General features: G+C 40.0%; 1 protein-coding gene across 3 annotated transcripts in view; it reads left to right on the forward strand.

Annotated features, from left to right (window-relative positions):
- The window catches only part of XPO4 (exportin 4), a 70,212-nt gene that overhangs the window by 17,984 nt on the left and 28,288 nt on the right, over positions 1 to 23,940 (forward strand). For 2 of the 3 annotated variants that reach the window (XR_014942194.1, XM_015852160.3), the window contains exons 3-7: positions 3,045 to 3,186; positions 3,444 to 3,582; positions 14,550 to 14,666; positions 15,398 to 15,551; positions 22,932 to 23,044. Coding sequence is in view for 1 of the 3 variants with exons in the window: in XM_015852160.3 (XP_015707646.2) it covers positions 3,045 to 3,186; positions 3,444 to 3,582; positions 14,550 to 14,666; positions 15,398 to 15,551; positions 22,932 to 23,044 (665 nt within the window). In the remaining 2 variants the exon portion in view is untranslated. Of the gene's footprint in view, positions 1 to 3,044; positions 3,187 to 3,443; positions 3,583 to 14,549; positions 14,667 to 15,397; positions 15,552 to 22,931; positions 23,142 to 23,940 lie in introns of those variants that run through there. The other variant, XM_085536391.1, reaches the window with a different exon arrangement.

A 23,940-nucleotide genomic window follows, 5' to 3' on the forward strand; every position in this document is an offset into this window, starting at 1 on the left:
ATCTGAAGTACAAGTGACTGAACAAAATGTGATTGTGTTATTAACACTTTTGGATGCCTAGGAACGTTACATCTTTAAACTCATCATGTGCTATCACCACTGAGAAAACAGCGGTTCTAGGTGGGGCAGGTTTTTCATTCCAGTTTTATCCAGTGGGCAGCTGAGATGCTGAGACCTGGAACTGAAGAACTTTCCCCCATACTTTCATACAGTGTTCATACAGTGTGAACAGAAAGAATAGCTGATTGGAGGGATCTGAGCAGGTAAGGATGAGTAGGAACCAGAGGTGCTGGCTTTAAAAAAGAAAACAGGGAGGTGTGATCAAGACAGGAATTGGAATGGAGGTGGAGAGTGGTAAGGATGTTGATGGCATTCATGGAAAGAAGAGTGTATGAGCCCTGCAGGGGAAGAGACAGAGATGCATAGCATAAGGGAAAGGAGAACAGCCACCACCATACAGTTTATTTAGAAACCTGTAGTTGAACCCACGAAGCAGGAGGCTCTACGTTCTTCTGGTGTAAGCTTATAGCTGTTAAATGTACTGGCAAAGCTTGCCCTGTCTTTCTTTAGTAACTTCATGTAGAGAATAACAGTGCACTGACTGGTTATAAGTTTACACAGTGCTGGAGGTCTGTGCTGTTAATGATTGCAGTTGTGCATCTGTGGTACTTGATGCAAAGGAGAAATTCCATCCTCTTTTGTTGTTTTTTTTTTCTTCTTTTACAAGCGTTTCCTTTTTGTATGTGCTTTGAGAAACCAAAGATGCAGAAGTTAACAAACAAATAAAAAAGCCAGAATTAAAATTCCTGTGCAGGTTTATTTTTATTTATATGTTAGACATGCACGCTGATCTTTCAATTAAGTGGTTACGTTGTTTTCCAAATTAAGCTTAGTAGATTTAAAGGAGGTTTATTTTCATTTCAGCATGTTTAAATTATGTTGGGTTTGGAGCCTGATAAAATTACTTAGCATCCACTTTTCTAAAATGTTTTTATCCGAGATATGGAACATGCATATAAAGGAATGTGTATTGTTAGCTTGCATGTATATAATCAGCGTAAGAAAGTTTTTAAAGCATGTCATCCCATGACTGAGGCTTTCTTCAGCAAATCCAGTTTTTTCTAGTCCTGGCATGTTGCCCACCACAGCTCAAACTCCACTTTTGGTTCTGGAATTTTAATTTGGTTTTTATTCTGTTTTTGCCACCCCGTGCCTGCATTTTGTTCTCAATGTTCTTAGTATGTTCTCTGTAGACTCAGAGTGTTTTGAACTGGCTATTGAGATCATAGGATCATAGAATGGCTTGGGTTGGAAGGGACCTCAAGGATCATCAAGTTCCAGTCCCCTTGCTGCAGGCAAGTTGCCAATGACTAGATCAAGTACTAGATCAGATTGCTTAGGGCCCCATCCAACCTGACCTTAAACACCTCCAGGGATGGGGCATCCTCAGCCTCTCTGGGCAGCCTGTTCCAGCACCACACCACCCTCTCCGTGGTAAACTTCCTCAACATCTAATCTAAATCTCCCTTCCTTTTAAAACCATTGTCCCTTTTCCTATCACTATCTACTCATATAAAAAATTTATTTCCCTCATGATTATAATCTTCCTGTAAATTCTGGAAGTCTGCAATGTGGTTTCCCCACAGCCCTTCTCCAGGCTGAACAAACCCAACTCCCTCAGGCTGTCTTCATAGGAGAGGTGCTCCAGCATTCTGATTGTCTTTGTGGTCCTCCTCTGGACCCTTTCTAAAAGCTCCACATCTTTCCTCTGTGGGGACCCAGACCTGTACACAGTACAGCAGCTGGGGCCTCAGCAGGGGATGGGACAGTCACCTTCCTCTTTTTGCTGGCCACCCCTCTTCTGTTGGAACCCAGAATACAGTTGGCCTTTGAGGCTGCAAGAGCTCACTGCTGGCTCATACTAAGTTTTTCATCAATCAAGACCCCCAAGTCCTTCTCAGCAGGGCTACTCTAAAGGAGTTCTTCTCCCAGTCTGTTGCACTTTGCTTTGTTGAACCTCATTAGGTTCACCTTCTGAGCTTGTCAAGGTCCCTCTACATGGTTGTTTCTAAATTACCAAGAATGTGGTGAGGCACTGTCTCAGGCTGCCCAGAGAGGCTGTGGATGCACTGCTGCCAGAGCTGTTCAAGACCAGATTGAATTGGGCCCTTGAGGTCCTTTCCAACCAAGCCATTCTATGGTTCTATGAAATTAAAAATAAAAAAAGTGAAGGATCAAAAAAATTGTAGTGTTCTATCGTCATATAAATCACATTCAAGTTCTGGGGTTTCTCTTTGTAGCCTCCTAAACAGTCACTTTTTTTTTTATAATATCATCCTCCTTTAGCCCGCCTACATACAAAGTAATCAGGTATTCAGATAATAAGGGTTATTGATTTCTACACTGCGGTAAGGAGTTACATTCTGACTATCTGAAAATAAACGTGGAAATCTGAATGCATAAAATCTTAAAGACACCAGTCTGTGAAACTTTTGCTTCAATAATAAAACACAAATGCTCCCTTAAGGCTTAAGTGAGCTTGCTTCTTGTTGCCATCTATAAGATACATGTAATTTATTCACTGTTGGTTCCAAAGGTAGAATCTCTGATAAAGAGGAGTCTTCGTTTTGGCATCTGTGTCAATCATATCTTAAAATACTGTGACTAAATCTGTCACAGGTATTTCAGTTTGTTCTACAGTTATATTAGCATTCTCATTCCTGATAGTTAGCTCAGTCTCCTGGTGTAGCCAGCTTTCGTTCCCCCGAGTCTCTGACTTTAATTAAACAGCACTGGGCAATTTGATAACTGAGTTATTGATTTATTTTTGCCTCTTTTGAGGTGTAAGTCTTTGTTTTCACAGTGACAAAATTTCACAGAATCACAGAATCGTAGGGGTTGGAAGGGACCTCCAGACATCATTGAGTCCAACCCGCCATTTAATAATTATTTAATATTAGAAATCCACTGTTTTTGTTAGAAGTAGATGCAAGATGAATAGATACATTTCCTGGCATTCAAATTACCTTTGTTTTTCCCCACAGAAACTAGTAAAGTGGATTATGTTCTTTTTCAAGCTGCTACAGCGATAATGGAAGCAGTTGTAAGAGAATGGATTCTATTGGAAAAAACTAGCATTGAATCACTGCGAACATTCCTTCTAACCTATGTCTTACAGAGGCCGAAGTAAGTACAGAAAAGTGCTGCTGAATGTGTGGGGTTCAGCCTGCAGTCTTGGTTTTCATTTTATCATATATATATATATGGCAGAAGACCATTACAGTAGTAACTTCTCTTTGTTTCTTATTGCTTAGTTGAATTCTGTAGAGTTGCAAGTTTGCCTTTGTGCATTCGCAGCAAGATTTGAAGAAGTGCATCTAAAATGTAATTGATCACTGATTTCCAGAACTATTTGCAAATACTGTTAACGATGTTGTTCACAGCCTTCAAAAGTATGTTCGGGAGCAGATTCTACTCGCAGTAGCAGTCATAGTGAAACGGGGATCATTAGACAAATCAATCGACTGCAAAAGCATCTTTCATGAAGTCAGCCAGTTGATCAGCAGTGGAAATCCCACTGTGGTAAGTATTTCTGTCTTCTCCATCCAACTTTAAGCAAAGAAATGTAGTAATTAGCTGCCTATGCAGTCATTTACCAAGTCTGAGATTTCTGAATAATAATGTCTTGGAACTGGTGGTAGTATGTGTAATTCTTTGGTATGCAGCAGTATCACATATTGTAGGGAACAGGTTTCTGTGAAGTATGATACAGTTTGTTGTGTTTGGTACTGTTTGTTTATTTATTTATTTATTTATTTATTTATTGTTATTATTATTATTATTTTGTTTCTGTGGGTTTCTTTCACAAAACGACATGATTTAAAGTGGATTTTGCATTTGCTGGCAGGCTGGCTGCACTCCCTGTCCATCTTCCATCTGTGCAGCACTGCACCCTCCTGTGCTCAGCTGTCGCAATGGGCTGCGAGTGAGAGGCGCGGGCCTCTGTGCTCCCTGGGTAGGTGGAGAGAAAGGGGTGCGAGGAAGCAAAACAGGGAGCAGAAATACAAAACTTAGTGTAGATTTAATGTCACGCTACTGGGGTAAGTGTTACCTTCCAGAGGGAGCTCAAAGTGGAAACAAGGTGTCCAATATCTATCATTTGCCTTTAGTGAAATGCCTTTTGCTATGCCAGGAGATAAGTTTAGAATAGGTCATAATAGAGGCATGAAGCTAGAGATTAAAGAGAGGTGATTTTCCTCCTACCAAATGCAAGTGGAAAATTATATAGATCTGTGCTGAAAGTTTTAACTGAAGTTTTTCACAGATGAGCCAAACCTTGAGGCAATGACTGGTGCGTTTGGGGCAGCAGTTGTGCTGGATGTGAGCAGCAAATGTTTAACTCCAAAAATTTGATCAAAGTGTGCAAGAAGTAACGCAGCTCATGTCATGATCCTAAAAATAGCGTGTTACCTCCTCAGCACGAAGTGGTATTCCTCCAGGGCATGGAAATTTTGGTTACTTTTCTAAACCTTTTGCAGTTACTTTAGTGAGAACAGTGTACAATTTGGATAGAAATGGGTGTTTAGAAGAGCAACACGTAATTTGTGCTTTTTTTTTCCCCAGGGAATATAATTTCATTTCTAAAGCAGAGTTACAACTGAGGTTTTCTAAGCTTTTTACATGTCAGTGTGTGTGCTTATATAGATTTTATCCTTTCAACATATATAAGTATGGAGCAATAAGCAATATATAACATATATAAATAAGGAGCAAATGGCAACCTGCATATTCACAGAGAAGCCATCTCTGAGTTAACTCTTGCCCATTCCTGCTTGTGCCCTTGTGTTCTGTTCTTGCACTGATTTGCAGACACACTTCACTGAGCACAGCGTGCAGCTCACCAGGGCTACCAGCTGTGAATATGTTGCCCAGTGCATCGCAATGGGTTCTGCCTGGGGAAAGGAGCAGCTCTTCACCCTCCTCCAAGTGTGAGGCTGGCAGTAGGTTACATAGTGGTTAAAATGCTTACAGCTTTCAAGTATGGCTCTTAGCCATTGATAGTGGCTTTCTGCAGATGTTGAGATTGAGTCAGGCTTATGGGGAATGGGGGAAGGCTGGATGGGAAGCTTGAAAAGAAGAGCATTTTTTTTTCACTGTAGTAGAAGAAATACTTTTTGGGTTGTTAAGAAAAGGAATGTAATGAACCTGGGTCTGTATGTGAAGATATAGCTATTTAATTTACAGAGTAGTTTGTAATTGGGAGTCCTTTCTAGAATTGCAAAGTGGTCTCCTTTGTGCTTCCTGCTTGTTTTCTCATCTGCTGGCTCTGAAGCTACCTGGCCCTTCTTAATCTCATAAGCTTGAAGTGCTTCATCTTTTCCATTCCCTGCAATGCTCTGCCCAGTTCCTGACAGACATCTGTACCACTTCTGTGTGTGTGTGTTAAGTACTTGTGTTCCATGGCATTTTCATGACTTGTCAGTAGCATATTGGCAAGGTCACGTCCTGAACGTAGGTGTAAAGAGGAAAACTGCAAATTTTACTGTCTTCTGCATTCATGTCTTTTGTAGGGTTTGATATGCTTAATATCTTCTCTGGCATTGGTTAGAAATATGTTTTAGGAATGGATGCATTTTGAAGATGGAACTTGATGGTATGTTATGGTACGGTATGACGGTATGGTATTTAGCTTTGATAAAAGCCATCCTGATCAGAAGAGACAGGCTGTAAACTTTCTCCAACAGGAATTTCAGCATCTCTTTTCAGTCTTCACCCCTTGGGGACAGAGCATCTGGCTCTAGATGCAATATCACGGGCCAGTCTTAAAATATGAATTGCATGGTTCCTGTCACTGATTTTGAACTGTGTGAGCCAAGTTCTTTTCAGCTATAAGTACCTTCAGTTTCTTGGACATTTCTGTTAGAATATAGTGCTTTTGAATAGCTTAAGGGCTGAGTTTGTTTGTCTTCATTCTTGCCAGAAGAACAGGAATAGTTCTGGAGTGTGTCCAGAGAAGGGCAACAAAACTGGTGAGGGGTCTGGAGCACAAGTCTTACGAGAAGTGGCTGAAGGAGCTGGGGTTGTTTAGTCTGGAAAAGAGGAGGCTCAGGGGAGACCTCATTGCACTTTACAACTTCCTGAAGGGAGGTTGTGATGAGGAGGGGCTTGGCCTCTTCTCCCAGGCAACAAACAGGACCTGAGGAAATGGCTGCAAGTTGTGCCAGAGGTTTAGATTAGACATAAGGAAAAACTTTTTCTCTCAGAGAGTGGCCAGGCACTGGAATGGCTGCCTGGGGAGGTGGTGGAGTCAGCATTCCTGGCAGTGTTCAAGAGGTGTCCAGATGAGGAGCTATGAGATATGGTTTAGTGGCTTGTGGTGGCAGTGGTGATGGGAGAGGACAGTTGGGCTGGATGATCTTGTAGGTACTTTCCAACTTTGTGATTCTATGAATCTACAAATCCTGGCAGCTCAGTGGCTGATTCCCAGGAGGAATAAGCAGTCTGTGCACAAACACAACCAGATGGACTTTGCATCAGGATGTGAATTCTTCCAGAATATGGATAGACAGATACAGAACAGGTCCAACTACTGCAGACCTGATAGAGAATAAGAGAAGCATTCAAAGTTGTGTTTTTAGGATCTCTGATATGTACATTAGAGTATATCCTAACTGTATAGCTCCATATCTGTTTTTTTCTTTATGATGTGCAAGGCTTATCAAGACTTGTTGGAAGAACTCCAGGGATTTTGTCAACTGCTTCTCTCTTAAAATCTTCAGATTTGTTTGTCTGCTTGCTGATGCTCACACTCAATCTAGAGAAGAGATTTGGATGCTTCACGTTACCTAGAAATGCATGGGAATGTGATGTGAATTTCATCTGAGCAATGGAGGGAAATACAAAAAATATGAATAAACAGAATTCTTGATATTCCTCTTCAATGAAATTCAAGGTTTTCACTTTAAGGCTGAAAAGTTACTTTGCCTAGAGAAAATAAGGCTCTGGGGAGATAATACTTGTGACCGTGGCATAGTGATAGGACAAGGAGTAAGTTGTAAACTGAAAAAGGGTAGGTATAAGGAAGAAACTCTTTACTTCTCTGGGCACAGGCTGCCCAGAGAAGCTGTGGATGCCCCATCCCTGCAGGTATTCAAGGCCAGGCTGGATGGGACCCTTTGCAACCTGATTTGGTGAGTGACAGCCTTGTCCCCTGCAGGGGGCTGGATGTGCACCAAGGGTCCTGCTAACCCAGACCACTCTATGGTTCTATGAAATAACTGTCTGTAGTAATGGTTAGATAGATAACTAATTGTGTTTGCTTTGCATTTATGGGCTTTATTTCTGTTTCTAAGAGTTGTTTTACACTTGGATCCCTGCCTAACTGTCGCTGTCTTGGATGGTGGGATAAGAGTTTGAGAGGCTCTCTTGACAATTTTGACAAAACCTTGTATATTATTCCCCTTCACATTCACAGACCACCTTTGCCCTCAGCTAAATCTCTTGTTCCAATAAAGGTACTGTCTTTTCCTGTAACCCTTACTACCCTGGAAACATACTGAATTTTAAAAACCAGATGGTAAGCAAGAATGTTTAAGCTGCTTCCTTTTTTCTGAGAAGTGGCCCGTGAAGGCCTAATCTAGCGTGTTATAAAATGGTTTGGGGAATCTTAGACATGTAGAAGCTACTCCAAATACAAGGTTAAGACTGTATTAAAAACTTTAAAACAACTGTGGTTTATTTTTCAACGCTCATATTAATCAGGCTGCATTTTAAACATCTCCAGTTTCTCTTTTGAAAGAGTCTACTTTGCCAGATATGTAATACAACAGTACTCCAGCTTGATTGCTTAATAATTTCAATATTACAAATTAGTGTCTCCCAGTGTTATCTTATACAGTACAGATAGGATTTCAGTGGGTTGTAAAGTGAAGAGACAAGATCCAGAGAAGAGAGGTGTGTGTTCCCTGTTCTGTGTGTGATGTTCAAGGCAGCTGCCTCAGTTTAACCATCTCATGAGATGTGCAGATGTGGAGGCATTTGTATGTACCGGAGAGGAAGAAATTACATCTTTCCATGTGTTCTTTTCTTTTATTACTGTGGTGATGTACAAGTAAATGGATATCAGAAGGGCATCTTTCAAAAGTGTATTGACTCTTGCTTTTTGGGCTTTATTCCTTCTCAGGGTTTTACCACCTTTCTGAAAAAAAGAACATCTAGTAATGGACCCTCTGTCTACATAGGAACAACCAGATTTCTCCTGCCTAACCCCTTGGTTTCTTTTTCTAAGCAAGTCTTCCCTGGAACCATGTAACACAGGTCATTTGGCATATCCTGACAGTAGGGCAAGCACAGGGGGCAGGAGCTGGGAGTGAGTACAGGAAAATGTGGAGGGAGAAAAGGACCTCTACCTGCTAAAGAGCTCTTGCCAGGAGTTTAACCTGCCAAAACTAAATATACATCATCCTCTAGTTCTACTGCTGGGTAATACTAATGGCAAGCTGCATGGCTGGTCTTAACTATTTGGCATTTTGAATTTAATGGAAGGTCTTGGGTTTGTTCATGCAGCTACTATAGGAATGAAGATCTAACTGGTACCTTTCAGACAAGAACCTGGAGGAAATACGTTACCTCTAGGTAAATGGTTTGCAGATCTTCAGTTTGCTTGATGAAGTTACTTTTTTCCCCCCCTACCTGATTTCTACTTCACAGCTTCTTCCGTCCCCAGAGACACAAAAGAAAGCACATTGTGAACCCTAAGCTCCAGTGAGCTGACCCCTTTGGCTATCAGTAGAGGCTGCTGCTTTCCTTTTCCCTTTTGCCAAAGTCTGCATACTTCACATGCCACAAGATCATCTTCCTGTGGCCCCTAGTGACTGGTTTCCTCTTTCTCAGCTCACTCTCAGGGGGTTTACTTGCATGGTTACTCTGGTCTGGCCCAGGAAGCTCGATCTCACCCTTTGCGCTGCTGTAGATGTGGTGTGTTGACCGAGCATCACTCATCTGTCATTGCAGGTGGTGGTAAAGTGGGGAGGAAAGGGGTGCTCAGCTCAGCCAGTCCCTTACTGCTGACAGCACAAATCTGCAGCTGTGGGTCCTATTCCTATCATCCTGTCCCCCCTCTACAGCTTTTTTCCACCAGTTGGCTCCTTTGGGCAGGATAAAATAGATGAAATCCAGTTGGTTCTTCCTGGTGCTTGCTTGGTTTTATTTTTTCAGAATATATTTTGTTGAGGGTTTTTTTTTAAAATTATTTTAACTTCTAAAACTTTTTACAACTATTATTTCGCATTCTTTTTTTTTTTTTAATTGTTTTTTTTTTGGAGGGCAGCTACTATTTCAGCTCCCAGTGGATTTTCTGTTGTTACATTGCAATGCTGCTCACAAGTGGAAAAGCCTGAGACACCCTAATTACTGTGTATGTACATAATGCTGTTTCTTTTAGTCCAGTCAACTGCTACCTTTCCATTTGGAGCTGCAGTTTATATTTGGGGAATTTACATACTCTGAACATGTTAGAAAATACAGCTGTGCTTACAGAGGGAAATTAGGAAAGAAGTCTGTTACCTACTTTATTAGGGAGGGCTTTCTTTAAACAACTTATTTGTTAAAAACTGATTTTGACTTTCTCACCACAGAATTTTATCACCTGTGAACACCACAGCAAACTGCCTCTTCTTTCTGCTTTACACAGGCTAAAACTAGCTGATTTAGGAATGCTATTAAATGCTTCTTGGCGCTTCCCTTTGGTTTCAGTAACAGTTTGTTTTAAGAGTGGAGACAAAAGGCATATAAATATATATTCAGTCTGGCAACAAGTTAATGTAACAGGGTTGATTATATAATTTACTTTGTGCAGGTGAGATCTTTAGTCTTTTAAAACTACTTTTTCTGTGGGTGTCAGTGACATTGCAGAGTACATGAGTTTGTATGTGGATTGCCTGGTATTTCTGTTTTTTATAGAGAAATGAACAATCAAATCGAGTCTGTGGCAAGCTAGCTTTGATTCTCTGCTCAGGATTTCCGAACAGAAGAAATATTTTAAGTAGTGTAGTTTGTTCTGCTTTGTCAGTTGACTTTTCTGCCTTGGAGCTGGTGTACCACATGTCCATTTTTTCCTAAGCCACATTTGAACTCTTCTTCCTTTCAGATGCTTTGTAACCTAACTACTCCCCAATGAAGCGGTTCATTTATTCCATGGGCAGTCCAGGCACAAGTGTGAAATCCCTTCAAATATTATGGCTTTAACTTTTGTTGTAGGGGACATTCCATTTGGAGGAACAAGTTGCATTTTCTTATGGCATCTGAGTTTTATGAATTATGCATAAAAGATTACTGTTCAAATGGTTGTGGCCATTCTGTAGCGTCTGTGTTTTATGAGAGTAGTTTAAAAAGAAAATTACTAAAACGATGTCACTACTGGGTGTCTGATTGCCAAGTTAATCTCTTATCTCAAGTCCCATTGATCTTCTGTTTGAGCAGCTGAGAGTCTATTTTATGTATAGCGATCTTTCATAAAGTTTATTTCTGGTAATAAAGCTAACTGGGGTGAGTGCCAAGCTATTCTCAGAGGCTCTCAACAAGAGAGGTATTTTATTTTGTTAGATGGAGTTATTGTTTGGGTATGTACTTGTGACAGAACTAGTGGAATTGCTAGCAAGTGAGTCAAGCTAGGTTTGGAGGTATACTCTTACTGGAGTGAAATTAATGGCCTTACTGGGCAACAGACATTCAGATCTGACTTTTAATGTGATGCCGAGCATCATGTGCATTTTCTACTTATTACTGTGTGGTATTATTACATTGATTGTCATCTGTTCTGCGGCATGGCAGAAAGCATATGTGAAGTATTAATTTAAAAAAAAAGCAATCCAACAAACTTGTAAGTTTATTCAAATGTATTATGTTAGAGGGAGTGATTTAGTTTCACAGTGCAGAACTATTTAGTGTTTACATGAGTATTTCTTCTAATACCATAGACTATATTTGTGTTGAAACGTTTGTGTGCCTTCATACCAAACATGCATGTTGATTCAAAAATTGTATTTCAAATTTTAACTTATTAACCTGTAGTGGAATTAGTCTTCATAAAGTGAAGTTTCATAAAAGTAAAACCTTGTTTTCATAAAATAAAGTTACAGCAAAGTGCATTAAAACCAAAGTGCATTTTGAGTAAGCTTTGTTGCAGGAGGTCTGAAGTATGTTTCTGTGCTTTCAGGAAAGTTTAATGGATGGCAGGACACGCATTCTTTTAATTAGTTTGTCTTTCAGTATTCTTATAAAGCTCGCAGTCTCGCTGCTATGCGTAGCAGTTTAATTTGTACCATTTTATGACAGTCCCATGGGAATTTTGGGGTGGTTTTATGTGCAGTGCTGTGTACATGCTGTGAGTTGCTCAGGCATGCTGTGGATCTGGGGCAGCTCTGGTGCTTTGGCCTCACACTGAGCTCTGGGAGTTTTACATTTGCCTGCTGGAAAACCAGCATCCAGCAATCTCCTCTTCCTGATGCTGCCATAGAGCTTAAATTTGGGGTGGAGAGCTTTCCTCTGTCCTTCTGCTGTAGTGATAAGGCTATTGGGGCACACTGCCACATTGTCAGAGAGGAAATAGGTGGGTGCAGGCAGAAGAAGGGCACACAGTGCCCGTGGAGGCCTTGGGATGCGGGGAAATGAGGCAGGACTCAAGGAATGGAAGTATCAAGGTGAAGGTGTGGGCACGAGGCTGGGAATGCAGGATTTAGGGGAGGGAGGGAGGGAGAATAGAGGGATGCAGTGTGTGGTGTTTGCAATGAGCTGGGCTGCTGGAAGGAATAAAGAGCACACATTTCTGGTAACACAGTAAGCAGGAAGAAGACTGTCTTTTTACACAGGGAGATAGTGATAGGACAAGGGGGAATGGCTTTAAACTGAAAGGGAGGAGATTTAGATTAGATATTAGGAGGAAATTTGTTACTCAGAGGGCAGTGAGGCACAGGCTGCTCAGAGAGCTGCGGGTGCCCCATCTCTGAAGGCACCGAAGGCCAGGTTGGATGGGGCCAGGAGCAGCCCTGAGCACACAGCAGGGTGCTTTATCTGCATGGGCTTTAAGGTCTCTTCCAACACAAACCGCTCTATGATGATTATCTGATGCTTTTCTTCCCTGTGCTTGGAGTAGTATCTGATGTCAGAACTACCTGAAGTAGCTGTTGCTGAAACCATTGCTGCTGTAGCTTTTTCATTGGGCCCATGGCAGACTCCCTCAGTCCTGCCTGCATCTGCTGCTCTCTGCATCTTTGAAGAGCTTTCACCATCACTCATAATGTTTGTCCTTAATTTTAAATTCCTCCTCAAGATCAGGAGAAGAGCCTAGTAAAAACATCCAGGACACAGTTGTTTTTTTTCATGGAGTACCTAAACCACGTAGATTTGTGATTACAGCTAACGATGGCATTGCATCACTACTTTTCAGAGCTGAAAAGTATCCACATGTTTGTAATTCAAGCATGAAGTGAAGTCTGTACTGAAGTATTTAGGGTGTCTCATGAGACTTCTGCAACTCCTGGCACAGACTGAACTTGGGCAGTGTTCTCTGGCAACTTTGGATTATTTCTCTAAAAACATGTATTCTTCTCTGAAGCATTGTTCTAGAGACAAACTTTGGGTATTTTTGTGGGGTTGGGTAGGTGGGTTTTTCTTTTCTCTCCAGATTAATTATTTCCATATGGAACTTTTAATATTGGAATTGAATCTCAGTGCTAGCCTACAGTAATTTTTACATCAACTCAATTCTAGCATTTGTGTTAATTAAAAATCATGACAATTGCTTACAAAGAAATAGTGAAATATTGAAATAGCTTATGCAGAAATTTGGAAAGAAACTACTGAAATGTTTGAGCTAGTCAGAAATATCCTAAGTCTTATATAGGACTGAGAGAATTGCATTTTTGCTGGACCAGATTGAAGTGTGATGTTTTTCACTGGATAACTGTTGTTTTTGTCATGAGCAAGTAGATGAGAAATAATCCATTTGAAATTTCTTTAAAATGGGAAAATTTGGATTTAGCAACTGATCAGCTACATGCTGGCCTAATGTACAGCTTTATTATGCAGCAGAAAAGAACAGCCGTCTAGTATCAGGAAGCTGCTATGTTTGATCTGTCTGGGATTTATTTAGCAAGTAAGAATGTTAATTTAGTGTATACTAGCTAAGATAACTAGTTGTCTGGGGGGGTCAAGGTACTGACTTCAGAGGCATTTCTGAACAAAGATGTTGCAGTTGGTGGGTGGATGGCACTGGTCTCAGCTGTTGTATGAGCTTGCATAAATAGTATCATCTCCACTTTAATCTTTCGGGTGTTCAGAGGTAGTGTGCATATTTCTGTTTAACCCCTGGACACTTGCTGGCATGCATGACCCTTTAACAATTCCTATCCCTCTGTCCATCCCTGGCACCTTGGCTCCAAACAGTCTAGGAGCATAGCCATTAATATGGAAGATTTTTGTTAAGAACATCTATTTAACAAAAAGTGTTTTCATTTTATCAGTATATAGTTTCCGTTGTGCTTGTTATGGCAGTACATGGCACACTTCTAAAGTACTTGTTATATCCCCACTATATGTTATTTACTTTCCTTTGTGTGTAGTGAACAGTTACAGAAATGCATTAAAACTGGTGATGATGGTTGATGAACTTCGGTATCAGGAAAAAACTTTTTTATTTCAATAAGCAGCAACCGTGGCTGGAGCATTGTGCTTCATAAAGGAAGGATGTCTTTTAAGTTGTGCTTTAGAGTAAGCATTTGATTTACCTTACATTAAATTTTGAGAGTGAAAAAGATACTTAAACCTTCAATCTTTGTGAATTTGTTTCTTTAAAATTAACATGTCTTTTCCTCACTTGTTTCTATGTTGCTTTGGGGACACTGTTCTAAAAGAGTTGCTCTAAAGGTTCTTCCTGAGGCTTGTGGAGCTTGTGCTTTGGAGGGAAGCGTGGAAAAGCTTTCAAGTACTGGAGCATTCTGCATAATCTTCCCCTTTTTTGATGGGAAACCTGTAGTCAGTGGTGCACTGCAGATGCTGTTTTTGAGCAGATTGTATCACTTTCTGTGGTATAAGTTTAATGATGATCAAGTACCAACTCAGTAATTGTAGCATTGCAAGGGAGGGCCACATCAAAGTTGACAATGATCTATTAGATGGATAGAAAATAATGGAAACTGAATCTTCCTTGAATCTGTAAAACCGTGTGCACAGTTAGAGAAAATAAACAGGCTGGCAAATGGATAACGTTTGCTTTCATTTTGTAGTGATGGTTTTACAGGTACTTAGCTGTTTTTTTTTTTTATGCTGCTCAAATGCTTGAATCTCTTTTGTAGGGATGGAGCTTGGATGATCCCGCAGATGGCTCACCCTAGCGTCTGTTCTCCTGAAAGCTTGAGTTATTCTGCTTTGTGTTAGAAAAAGTTGAAGTAATAGCCACAGGACTGTGCTGATAAACTAGAACATTCAGTGTAAATGGTGTTAAATTATTGGCCATCTTTTAGTTAAAATATTTCCTTTTATTTTCTTTATAGCAAACTTTGGCCTGTTCCATTTTAACGGCGTTGTTGAGCGAGTTCTCAAGTTCAAGTAAAACCAGCAACATTGGACTAAGCATGGAGTTCCATGGTAACTGCAAACGTATATTTCAGGTAAGCTAGTTCTGCATCAATATATGCTACCTGTATTTCTAAAATTTAAATGTTAAAAAGTGGAAGTATTTTCTTGCCCCTGGGGCATTCATCTGTAGTGCATGTTTGACTACTTTTGGTTAGACTACTCTGTATTAGAAATACAGATATTGGCTACGTTAGAAAAACTGATAATTTACTTTTTAGTTACTTGTGTCAGAAAGCGTCATCCCTTTTTGCCTATTTTATTAATGTAGAGCTGCAGATCTTTACATGGTTGGACTCTTTAATTCCCTGGCTACCAATTGCAAACAAAACGAACACTGTGGAACAATGATAGTCTTAAATATAGATTTGGTTTAAAGCCAAGGAGAGCTATGTATTTAAAAATATTATTGCAGATGGTGTAGTCTGGTTGTCTCAGATGTATTGTTTGGCCAGGCAGAAATGTTTTTGTGAAGGCGTTGCTTTAAACTCTGACTGTTGTGAAACAGTTTACTGACTTTTTTGTGTCAAAGACCAACCCTTCCTTCACTAGTTGTTAAGAGATATTGTTAAGTTTTCTGTTTAAAAGTAGTACTTAGCATAATATTTTTCTTTTTTGTTATTTACAGACATGTTGCATTAATTTTGGCAAATAAGTTGGGGTTCTGACTGTCAACTTAGGGTTATTATCTGTTTTTCAGTGAAAAATAAGGTGAGAACAAAACAGGCTGAGAGACTCTAATATATTGTGTTCATCCTGACTGTAGGAGGACGATCTGCGGCAGATCTTCATGCTCACAGTAGAGGTCCTTCAGGAATTCAGCAGACGTGAAAACCTCAATGCTCAGATGTCTTCAGTGTTTCAGCGTTATCTTGCACTAGCCAATCAGGTCTTAAGCTGGAACTTCCTTCCTCCAAATTATATCCTTTTTGCATCAGGCCTTTCATTTCAGAAGAGTTGGGTCATGTTCTAACAGGTGATAAGTTTTTGTGAAAAAATTGTCAACTTTATAAGCAGTGTGTTTTCTTCCATTAGTACTCTTGGTCATCCCTATGCTTGCTTAGAATGTGTTTACATATAGGAACTACTGTTACTTTTCATTGTAGTATTTTATACAAAAAAACTACTTCAAGAGCAGCTCTCAGTTCTGAGCTGTTGGCCCACTTGTCATGTTTGTGGTTGCTGCAAAGGAGAGGGAAAGTACAACCCTCTGCCTTACTGCAGGATAAAACAGGGAAGAGATCTTGGCTGTGTTTAATATGGAGTGGGGCAGGTAAGTGCGCAATTGAGGCATGTGCGCACTCAGCAGATATCATTTCTTCTCTTTTGCTGGGAGGAAATATGTATTTTTTGCCAACATACTGGTGCTGTTTATTCCACTTTCATATCTTTGTGGTGTGTACTGATTATGAAAGTCCAGGGAAAATGTAGAGATGAGAATGAAGTAGGAGTATAATAAACAGAGTGAGCCTTAATGAAAGAGGGAAAAAGGAGTGGAAATGCTTGGTCTGAAAAATGGGCTAGAAGAACATAGTAGAAACATAAGGTAAGGCAGCACTTGCCGTACAGCACTGTCACCTCTTTTAATAGCTGCATCATCTTGCAGATGCTCAGCAGACTTACCAGCACCCAAACTTTTACGTTCCTTTATAAACCTCTTAAAACCTTCCGAATAAATTGTTGAAGTTGCATGTGCTGCATGAATCTTGGTGTTGCCTTCAAATCCCCTCCATAGCATTTTATTTTTCTTCTCTCATTGACAATCAGAAGGCGGTATCTGTGTGTGTCTGTTGCCTTTGAGTCTGTTCGTTATGTGATGAACAGCAAAAGTAAAATTGATTTAAAATGCATTTATTTTTGTTTAATAAAGTAGAGAGCCAGTTAATATTGTCTTTCTGGAAAGTATTATTGAAATTATTTGGCCAACGGCCAGAGTAATTTATTGCATGTGCTTATGAGACTGAGACTGGAGTGAAATTATTACATTTACAAAAGTTTTCAGAACAGAGATTTGGGGGATTCATAAGAATTCAAATCATGTGTGGGCACTTGTTTTTAAAGCAGCCATCTTAAACAGAAAGAAAATGCCCTTGTGTTGTGCAGTGGTGTTTGGAGGTAGTTTCTTCTGTTATAGTCTTGCTTAACAGAAGCCTCTGATGCAGTCATGAGTGCTGATGATGTTACAGTATGAAAGAAAAAGCTTTATGGGTTTTTTTCAGGTGCGCTCAGTCATAACCTTGGTGGAATTAGATATGTACAAGCAAGATGTCAGTAGCAATTCAGTCAAGCCTTGGAGCTGTGGTTTTCACGAGTTACTGCTGCTGTTAAACAAATTCTGGCCACTTCTGAGGACTGGGTTCTGGTGCTGAACCACAAGTGCTCTTACATGACTTCATTACTTACTTTTCATAACTTCTGTCCTACCTTATAGTTTTCTGCCATTGGGCATTTCAATTTGCTGTGAGAATTACTGCCCTGATTTTGGTCTCCCACCTCTATTTATCAATCTGTTATCACCTAATTTGGAATAGCTTTAATTGTCTGAGAAAAGTGGGTCTTAACTATAATTTGGTAGTTGTTAAGGTTACTGTAGCATGTAGTGCCGTAAATCTCCCTTATGAAGACTGGTTTAAAAAGTTGCTGTTGATTGTTGGCTCTCGGCAGCAAAGTTTAAGTTGGCTGCAGTTCCTAAATAGACAGCACATTACACAAGAACATAAGAATGGCTGCATCGATTGATCAGTTGGTATCCTCTTTCCAAATCTTGACAGCACACATGCCAAAGCAATGGGCATAAATATAATACCTAAAGCATGGAGTAAAGTGACCCATTGTATCCATGTATATAACTTTTTTTTTCCTTTGGTTCATATTCCTCTGGCAAGATAATAATGATTCTCAGTATTCCCTGCAGCATAGCAGTGTCTGTAACCTCTAGCACAATTCTGGTATCTCCGTGTGGGGGAAATAAAAGAAACTGAGAAGTGCTGTTACAGGATCACTCAGTGTATGTTGCATTGTTAAATGCAGTCTTAGGCGATGCTGCCAGCTACTATCACTGAAGAGCCATAGTGATTGTGAACTGTTGGTTACCAGCGAGAAAAGCTGGTATTTGCGTTCTGGAATAGTCACCTTCTTAGAGCAATGAAAGAAGAGAGGCTGGGACATACCTAGTCCTAAGCTGGAACATTTTTGAGTGTCATAGAGCGCAGTGCCTGCAACAGGCAGGACAGTGACCCAAGAGGCCTTCAGTCACGTGCAATTGCTTCAGTTTCATTTTCTAACACACAGGCAATCATCTGGCATTGCTTTTATCTGTTAACTTGTGGTATTGGTTCACTGGCATCTGCAGATGTTTGAGGCTTTTGGCAGTACTCGTGGAAAAGACAATAGCATAGAATTCCTATTTTGCCCTGAGAGCGTGTGGCAGTCATGGCATGTTGGCTCCTTTAGGGTTTCTTTTTTCACTGTTGTCACAGCACAGCACTGTTTGTTTGGTATTGTTTGCCTGGATGGAACTACTTTTAACTGCATCTTTTGCTAAATAAATGTTCTGACTGGCCAAGGATGTGCAAGTGATGGGTACTAAGAGGTAGAGTGCCTTCAAGGATCCCACTCTTAGTGCATTGCATTGAGTGTCCATCCAGTTAAGGAGGTGTGTGTTGGTAGGCTGTAAAGCATTCTGACACAGACGTATAATCTCTCCTATGGAGTCAGGCTGTAATTATAGTTTATATTCTTTTGCCCCCAGATAGTTTCTCACTTCTTTCCTTTGGGATATATCTGCTCTTGGCGGCCACGTTCTAATGGACTTTGGACAGATGCCCACGAATGCTGGAGTTCTTGATCAAAACATAACTTTTTGTCCTGCTATCTCTTATTTATATGAGGACATTCATTATCTGTTACAAAACTATTTATTATTTCATTCATAAAGGTACAGGTTTTTGTAAAGGTGCTAATAGTACATGAACAAAGAGGAACTTCAGCTTTAGTTCTTGTTTTGGATTTGGTGCCTTTTCTTGCTTGGAGGCAAGCTGGTGAGTTTTCAAGTGAATGTAGAATAGGGAATTGAATTTAAAATACAGGTTACATAAACCTAAGGGGATGCGCTCCAGTAATGCACATCACTGACATTCCATGGAAATGAATGGTGCAACAGCGATTGTATGAACTGACTGAAGCTTTTGTCTGATCTGAACTCTGTTTGCAGTATGTGTTCCTCAGCCATACTTTTAAAGGAACAAGCTCTTCGCATCTCTGTGAAAATATCTCAGGCCAAAATGAGAGATCTCTCTCTGGGAGATCCTATGAACAATACAGTTGAATACCTTGAAGTAGGTCCAACCCAGATTGGTAGCATCTGTTATGCATAATGGAAGCGTGTGGAAAAACACACAGAATGCTCAAAAAAAAAAAAAAAAAAATCAAAAAAACTTCCAGAGTGGTTAAATGCTTCTTTCTAGCAAGACCCTGACTTTGATTTGTTGCACAGTGACAGAAATGACCAAGCCTGTGCTGAGGAGAGGCAATATTGGTTTCCTTCAGCAGCAGCGCTGCTTTCCTTAGGTCTTGTTTGCTGGCAGTCTGGGATCATCCAACAATTAGTACAGTCTATATCTGGAAGATGAAAATACTGTCCTGGCTGTTTGGGATAGGAAGTAAAATTCACTATAACTAAAACAGCTGTGTTGAAGAAAGGGCAAAAGAGAGATCTGTCTCTTACATTTATCCCTGTTAAGTGAAAATTAACTTGGAAGTCTCTACTGCTTAGATGTTTGTCAGTGTTTTGGTTGGTAAGCAGTATGTAGAGGAGGGGTTGTGCATCTGCACAGCAGCCCCTAATGTATAGGTGGTTTAATCATAAGAGATTTGGAGCTGTACAGTTGTAGCAAATTTTAGTAGGGATAACAGAATTTAGCAGGAGATGCAAAATCCCCTTGACTGGTCAGCTTGAGACTTCATGCAAGCATGGCTATGCCACCAGCAAGACGTGGCTGGTTTTAAAGCTGTCTGAGGGCTTCCTATTACTTTGAGACTGTTGTTTTGTAGATGCAATCTGAATCTGGTGCTTCCCATACGAGGAAGTTGTTCCACTGCTAGTAATATTTGTAGTTTAACAACTGAATGCCAAAGCACACTTTCTTTCTCATGATTGCTGAATCTGTTTCTTAAGAGTGTGAATTACATGCAGGTTTGTGAAGCCATTTTCCACAGGGGGCAGCAAGGCTCTGCATGACTTCTTCAGTTTGCTCTTAGGTTCATCCTATGTGCTCGGCTGACCAGATAGCAAGCAAGAGGAGGTTTAAAAAATACAAATATAAGCAGTATATTAACATTCTAACAATGTGTGGTAGATTTTAAGCTGTTACTTTTTTAATGCATTTTTATTTGTGAAGTATAAATCAAAGACTGATGTAAAGCTATCCAGATAACAGAGGTTAAGCAATTAAAACAAATTAAGGAAAAAAAAAAAAATCATTCTTTGCCATTTTGTGGGTTTTCCTTCCATTTCTGAGTTTTTCACTACTGTGGTCAAATTTGTCAATTGGAGCCTGGCAGAAGCCTTAGCTTTGGGTTTTGAGTTCCTGAACTCCTTCATGGTGACAGGGCAAGCCTTGCTTTGCTTCTCTCGGCAGGGGAAAAAAGAACCCAAGCCTTTGGGAGCCATTTGTTAGGATTTGTGGCACATCTTGAAGTACTGTGATCCTCCATGGCTGTCTTAGGGTATGAAATATTTCTGTACTCACATTCGCTCATCAGGTTCCTCCTGGAAGAGAGGCAGACTATGAAGAAAATTACAGGGTTTTTTTGTTGGTTTTTTTTTTTTTTAACTTTTAATTTCTTTCCTTTAATGTGTTCCAACAAGAACCTTACAGATTTTTTCTTTATATTAACTGTAAGTTAGGCTTATCGTTTTAAGACATGTTATCCTTTCTTCTCATGCTTGTGAAACAAGGCCCAAGCACAACACTAATGGCTACATATGTGAATTTCATCAAAGACACGAGAACATCCTTTTTTGAACACTGGCATCTCCTCTTCCTCTGTAGGCTCTAATCAAGGAATATCAGGGGTTTATCATACTGGAAGGCATCTAGTTACATTCCTACTCTTTTCAGTGGAGCTTGATACATGTTAATGCATCCTTTTGATAATGAAGATGACACTTCTCTACATGCGTGTGTCATGTACCAGGTAATTCAGTGCCTTTTTTTCAGGTTTGACACATCTGGGCTGCTGTTAATAGGGTTGAAGATTTGGAATTTCATGGTAGAAAGCATCTCCATACCCAGCTTGTGTTTGTGTTTGCATCCACCTAGTGTGGGGCAGAAGATGGATGTAAAATCTCAGTAAGAGGTGCAGGTATAATTTGTGTTGTTTAATGAACAGATATTTTACCCACAGACTACTATTGTCAGATGTGTCATCAGTCTATTAGCATGAGAAACGGAACTAAAAATAACGGGATAGGGCCACTAAATACTGAGGCTTGTTAAAATACCGACAGCAAATCGGCCCTTCTTCCATTCCACGTCAAAAGTGGTATGTAGCCGGTCCCCTCTGTGAACCCAAACAAGTGATGAGCAAGTTGGTTTTCAGAGACTGATAATTAATCGATAATCTTTTGGTGCTGCTGTCAGTCTTATGCTGGAGCATTAAGGCAGAGGACGGTCTTGTAAATAAAGAACGTTGAAGTGTTTTTTCAAGAATATTCCAAATGAAGGGAGGAAAAAAAAACCTCATAACTTAAAAGTGCCAGAGCTGATTAAATTAGTTTTAACTTGTAACACTACTCCTGATAAAGGATGCACATGATAAATTTTATTTTCATTTGAAAGAACTGAAGCATTTCTCATCCCCTACACAACTTTTCTGTTTCAGATAGGAGTAAGATATCTAACTCTGATTTTTACATTATTATTATGTTTTTTTACTCTGCTTGAAATGGAATAATGCAGGTCTGGTATGTTCAACACACATGCTGATAGTGTTGAAAATTGTGAAGAAGATGGCTAGTCTTGTTTTTGCTTTTTGTGCTACTGAAAATCCATGATGTTCTCCTGTGTTGCAGTGTGTTGTGCCATGGAAAAAGTGGCTTTTTTGGAACTGCACTGTGGTTATTGTGAACTCATGGCGTTGGTGAAGGACCTAAAACTGCACCATCTGCCTTGCATCACAATGCTTTGTGTGAAACTGGATGTTTGCCTTATGTGCAGAACTCTTAAAGCTCATCACGTTGCCAGTGACCTGCTTTCTTTCCTGTGTGGTACTACTTGTAAAAGTTTATTTTCGTTCAGAGGTATAAATACCTTTCGATAACCTTATTTTTTATAACACCTCTGACTTTACACTGCAGACACGTTCATGACCGGTTGCGTGCAGTTGAGCATGCCGCAGTTATTCTGATGTTGGGTTACAAAGGGATCAGAGGGGGCAGCGAAAGACTTTCAAAAGACAAATGAAAACATAACTCGTGTGTTAAAATGCTTCTCCTGCTCTTTGGATTGAGGGGCATCGGAAGGAAGGACTTTCAAAATCCTTTGATAAATGCTTCTCTGTGATCAGACTGACAGAGAATCCCACATGCTTGTTTAAGTGGTTTTGCTCATGTCTCTGTTATTTTTCCTTACTGGAGTACTGGCAGAATTTCATGGAAGCTAAATCATGCTAGAATGTATGGTAATAGCTGGAAGGAGTGCAGCAAAGTTGTAGTTTCGCTGCAGAGTGGACGCTTTTATATGGGTCTCGTGTAAGCATACATTTGCTATGGCAGTACCTTGTGGTGCCTTATGCTTTTGTTCTTCACAGCATGATGAAAAATGTTGATTAATGCAAGGCTAACATGTCTGCGTTCTGGGATGCATATTTGGCTATTTAGCAAAATGGGCTATGGATTTCAGTGTGCTATCTTTAGCTCTCGCAAGGCCTTTTTAAAAGCTGCCAGGAAAATTTTTTAGGAAATGATTTCCCATTTTGCATAAATTTTAACACCTGTTAATTGCGGTTGCTTTCTTCCCTTCTCGCTGTGTCACATTAGACACCCTGGTTATCAAAGTGATCGTATCACTATGGTATGTCTCATAATTATGATCAAACTGTTATCTAACATTCCTGGAGCATTCTTTTTTTCAATACTTAATACCTTTTATTCCTTGGCCTCATGCATGAATTATGCTGTGTATGTGAAGAGGCTTAAAGTTTGTTTCCATTACATTCTTTCTGAATGGATCCTGTTGTATCTAGGATTTTTTTAAAGCCAAGTAGGAATGTTATTGTTGACCTTGACACCAGATAACTGGGCAGACATTATATAGCTATGTTTGAATCCTCACAAAATGTGATGCTAAAGCCAACAGAATCCTGGCGTGAGACCCTCCTGGACAGCAGAGTTATGGAGCTTTTCTTTACAGTAAGTTTCATTCTTCAACTTTCATAGTCCAGACTGCAGGGAAAGCAGCTCCTTCCTGTTTTAAAGCTTTGTTGTTGGATCGTTCCTTTTGCATCAGGTAGGATTGATTCCCTTAACTTCAGACAGAATTATTGTATTTTTCTTAGGCTTCCAGATATGTGTTTTGCTATAAAATGATAACTATATACCTTTTCCTTAACAGTTATCTAAGCTTTACATTTAGTGCTTTGGGAAGTATGTTCATCAAACGAAACCAGGCATTATAAGCAGTGATAAATTATATCTTTCTGATAAGGTATAACAGTTCTCAAACAAAAAAAAAACCAAGCAACCAAGTGAAGAGGGTGTGGGGTTATTTGCTGATATTAGAACAATTGCTTCACAGAGCAGCTGAATGTTGGTAATGTAATTGCACTGTTCTGGTTGGTTCTGCATACAGAACTCTGCATCTCTTACCCCGGTACAAAGTGAATCCAAGCATGCTAAATCAAAAGAGATGGGGTTAGGAGTGAAAGAGGTAAAGCGGGGAGTTGGAATGCCGTTTTCACTTCTGTCATTTAAAAGAAGTCTAATAATAAGACTCAGTAAGAAATGATCTTTCTTCCCCCAGTTTTGGGGGGAGAAGTTGGTAGTCTTTGTTCAACTCGGAATTGCTGCAGCAGCAGCAGCATGTATTGGATAATGAATTAGCTTGCTCTGCTATTTTATGTTAAATCTCTGAGGACCTGAGAATCCAGCATTTTCGGGCTGCTTTGTTCTTGCAAAACGGAAAAGCAATATGTTCAAAGCAGGAGCAAAGCTTTTACTAGAGGAAGTAAATGGCATTCTCCCGTGGTGCTTGAATTGTCCGATACGTGTTTGGGTGCATGTCGGTGCTTGGTGGGACATTTGGGCAA

The sequence above is a fragment of the Coturnix japonica genome, chromosome 1 (assembly GCF_054131305.1).
Source record: "Coturnix japonica strain WE chromosome 1, WE-NBRP24, whole genome shotgun sequence".
NCBI classification, from domain to species: domain Eukaryota; kingdom Metazoa; phylum Chordata; class Aves; order Galliformes; family Phasianidae; genus Coturnix; species Coturnix japonica.